Source organism: Myotis brandtii, unplaced genomic scaffold, assembly GCF_000412655.1.
Source record: "Myotis brandtii unplaced genomic scaffold, ASM41265v1 scaffold2664, whole genome shotgun sequence".
NCBI lineage: Eukaryota > Metazoa > Chordata > Mammalia > Chiroptera > Vespertilionidae > Myotis > Myotis brandtii.
This window is the reverse complement of record NW_005360137.1, coordinates 118,189-122,142: the sequence shown is the minus strand read 5'-3', so window position 1 is coordinate 122,142 and position 3,954 is coordinate 118,189. Positions and strand designations below refer to the sequence as shown.

Sequence of the window (3,954 nt, the reverse complement as noted above, 5' to 3'; positions counted from 1 at the left end):
CCAGGCCGAGCCTTACCCTCGGTGCCCCAGATGCGGACTCTACGGTCGCCCCCGCACGAGGCTAGCAGGGTTCCCGTGGGGTTCCAGGCCAGGAACCAGCAGCGCGAGTCCGGGTGCGCCGGGACACGGCCCAGCAGCACCAGCGAGTCCTTCATGGCGACCTGACGCAATACGAGGAGGAGTTGGGTCCGTCCCTACGGCAGGCTCCACTGTGCAGATTCCGGGACCCGACTCTGCCTCCTAGGACCGCCGGTCCGGCCACTTCCGCCCGAGAATCCCGGTTGACCTGGGAACTGAAGTGCCCGCTAATACGGCCGCGCTGCCCCCTGGGAGTTGTAGTCGACCTTCCACCCCGGCATAAAGCGTCGCGGTACCGTTTCGAACTACCAGTCCCGTGAGGCCATAGCGAGGCTGTGGTGCGCTGGACTATGACGCGAGCGGGGACAGGGCGGGGAGCCGGAGGAGGCGGAGGCCGAGGCCGAGGCAGAGGCAGAGGCAGAGGAAGCGGAAGTGGGTCGGACCCGGGTTGGTCCGGGAGTAGGGGGTCAGGGCCTGGATCGCTTGGCCCGGGCAGCTGAGGACGGGACGAGCGGCGCCACCCTTGAGGCCTGCTGACCGGTGAGGAGCAGCGATCGGCGTGGGAAGGCTTTTCTGGGCAGGGGTCGCACCCCAGAGCGCTGTTCCCGGATCCAGGGTCTCCGATCCCTGCGGCTCAGCCTGGTCCTCCCCCCTTGGCACCCTCTGGCTGAAACCCCGGGTCCGGTCTCTCTCCCATCAGTAGCCCATACCCTCGCCCTCCAGCCCAATCCTCTCCGGGTCCTCATTCCGCGCCTCCATTCCAGGCACCCAGTCGCCGTCTCCGCCCCTGAATCCTGCAGCCCTCGGGTCTCAGCTCGGCCCCAGGTCCCACTCCCCCAGTCTCCGGTGTCCGCCCTGGCAGCCCTGCGGTTCCTCACCTGCGTCCTCCCTGGAACAGGCAGACTCTGCGCCCCCCGGAAGTCGGCGGCGAGCAGCAGCGACCGCGGAGCGACGGCGGGCGGCCCCGGGCATGTATGCCCCGGGAGGCGCAGGGCTGCCCGGCGGGCGCCGGCGGAGGAGCCCGGGAGGCAGTGCTCTGCCCAAGCAGCCATCACGGGCGCCTTGTCCATCACGGCGCTGTGCACTGCCCTCGCCGAGCCTGCCTGGTTGCACATCCATGGTGGCACCTGTTCCCGCCAGGAGCTGGGGGTCTCCGACGTACTGGGCTATGTGCATCCGGACCTGCTGAAAGGTAAGGCCGCCGCGCCGGGGCCTCTTCTTCCCGGGCGACCGGGGCTCCTCGGCGGGGAGCAGAATGGGGTGTGGCTGGAGAGCTGACAGCCAGGGCAGGACTTGGTGGAAGGAAACAGCCCCTTGGCTGCCTGGTGGGCCGGCCCCTCGTTAATTAGATGTTCAGCCAAGCACCTCCTTTTCAGGCCATGCTCATAGACTGCTGCTCTTGAGGATTCTGCCCGAGGAAGGGCGCGGTATACGGAGGAAAGATAAGGATGCAGGGCATTAAAACTAGCTAAGCAATCTCTGGGATGTCAGCTGATTGATGGAGAAAAAGAACTTTTAATCTGCTTAGATTTTAAAGTATATTTTCAAATTCTACAGTAGTTGGGTTTTTATTCTAGAAAAAGGGAATCTGTGGCATTTTAGATAACCAGGAGTCAGTTCCAGCCTCAGTAACAATTGGAACTTGGCTCTCAGAACCGTACGCCTGGCGAGGTGAGGTTTCTTTGCTCAGCCTGGTATGCAGAGGAAAAGGAAAGGGGAAAGAGACAGGGACTAGCCTCCTTACTGTGGACACAGGGAGGCCACAGCCTGCCGGGGTGGGGGATGGTGGGGTGGCTGCTGTCCCAGGGAGCCCAATGGCTGCTCCTGCCCAGCTCTGTGTCCAGCAGGGAGGGTACAGGCTGTGTAGTGTGAGTGCAGGATTGCACTGCCTGGCTTTTACCGGAAAAACAGTCAGTGGACCCCACTCTGCCCTTGGTCCCAGCACAGTTCATCGTCCCCACGGTCTTTTGAACTATTCTTTCTTTAAAAATATATATATTTTATTGATTTTTTACAGAGAGGAAGGGAGAGGGATAGAGACTTAGAAACATCGATGAGAGAGAAACATCATCAGCTGCCTCCTGCACACCCCCTACCGGGGATGTGCCCACAACCAAGGTACATGCCCTTGACCAGAATTGAACCTGGGACCCCCCAGCCCGCAGGCCGACGCTCTATCCACTGAGCCAAACCGGTCAAGGCATTTTGAACCATTCTTGAAGGTCTTTCTATTTTCTCCCTGTGCTACTCTCTGGCTGTGATGTGTTCCAGCTGTCTGCTGTGCCATGTCTCAGAGGCCCTTCCTGGAGATATCTTCACGTCGTCTTTTTAAGGACTCAGACACTGGGGTTTGGTGAAACGGTCAAGTTCTCTGTGCCTTGGATCTTATACCACTTTTTCAGGTCTAGGCTGAAAAGCTGTGTCGTTGTGGCCTAACGTCTTTCTCTGAGAGTTCTCTGTGTTCTCTCTCTCTCTCTCTAAGGGTATTTGAGGTTTTAGAATGATTTAGAGACCAGGATGGGGCTTCTAGTTTGTTTCCAGGTTCTTTCCTGATGATAGTCTTCGCTGGGTTGGCTCATTAAGACAGAAGTTATACACACGATGGAGGCCTTTGACACGCAGCTTTTTCTCTGGCGTGTAGCTGATGGAGAAAGGCCATCAAGCTGGAGTTGAATCTGGATGCTTTTTCCCTCAGCACATTTCCCTCACTTGCCTTCTTTGAAGCTCAGCTGCCACCTTCCACCACTTCATCCAGACCTTTGCACTTGACACCCTCAGTGTTTTAAGAGCTTGGTGTCACCTACCAACTGGGAGCGAGTTCCCAGTGCTTCTCCCTTTCAGCTCATTCCTAGGGAGGCTCATGAAGTTCGTGTGAGAGGGGAGAGGCAGTGTGATCCGAGGTCCTTATTTCAGAGGTCCAGGAAGCTGTGTCTCAGAGAAGTGAAGTCACATTTCTTCAGGGCCACACAGCTGGGAGTGATAGCTGCGCCTGCCTCATCTGTTGACTCAGTATAAAGTGATACTGTCTCATTTATCTTTTTTATCCTTTATTTTAGCTGTCATAGGAATGATCTCAGGGTTATTCTGCTTTGGTGTACATCAGTGATGGTGAACCTATGACATGCATGTCAGAGGTGACACGCGAACTCATTTTTTTGGTTGATTTTTCTTTGTTAAATGGCATTTAAATATATAAAATAAATATCAAAAATATAAATCTTTGTTTTACTATGGTTGCAAAGATCAAAAAATTTCTATATGTGACACAGCACCAGAGTTAAGTTAGGGTTTTTCAAAATGCTGACACGCTGAGCTCAAAAGGTTCGCCATCACTGGTGTACATCCTTGTAAAAACCATGTAAAAAAGCCGAAACTGGTTTGGCTCAGTGGATAGAGCGTTGGCCTGCAGACTAAAGGGTCCCAGGTTTGATTCCGGTCAAGGGCACATGCCCAGGTTGCGGGCTCAATTCCCAGTGGGGGGGGGGGGGGCATGCAGGAGGCAACTGATCAATGATTCTCTCTCATCATTAATGTTTCTATCTCTCTCTCCCTCTCCCTTCCTCTCTGAAGTCAATTAAAAAAAAAAAAAAAGCACATTACCTTAACCCAGTGGTTCTCAACCTTGGCTGCACAATCAATAAAATATATTTAAAAAAAAACAAAAAAAAACACACACAAAAAAAACCATGTAAAAAATAAAAAATTCTTGGTGCAGGTTCTTCTTTGTTCACATATATATTTTTATAGATATAAAAGCACATTGCCGCCCTAGCTGGTTTGGCTCAGTGGATAGAGCGTTGGCCTGCAGACTAAAGGGTCCCAGGTTTGATTCCGGTCAAGGGCACATGCCCAGGTTGCGGGCTCAATTCCCAGTGG

General features: G+C 54.5%; 2 protein-coding genes across 2 annotated transcripts in view; one reads left to right on the top strand and one right to left on the bottom strand.

Moving 5' to 3' along the window:
* The window catches only part of CIAO1 (cytosolic iron-sulfur assembly component 1), a 4,156-nt gene extending 3,879 nt beyond the window's left edge, over positions 1-277 (bottom strand). Inside the window, exon 1 of the mRNA XM_005868363.2 lies at positions 17-277. Coding sequence (XP_005868425.1) covers positions 17-155 — 139 coding nt within the window. The 5' untranslated portion in view covers positions 156-277. The remainder of the gene's footprint in view (positions 1-16) is intronic.
* A 674-nt stretch (positions 278-951) lies between these two features.
* LOC102243936 (transmembrane protein 127) overlaps positions 952-3,954 on the top strand; it is a 14,233-nt gene continuing 11,230 nt past the window's right edge. The window contains 2 exon segments of the mRNA XM_014541310.1: positions 952-1,130; positions 1,133-1,270. Coding sequence (XP_014396796.1) covers positions 1,049-1,130; positions 1,133-1,270 — 220 coding nt within the window. The 5' untranslated portion in view covers positions 952-1,048.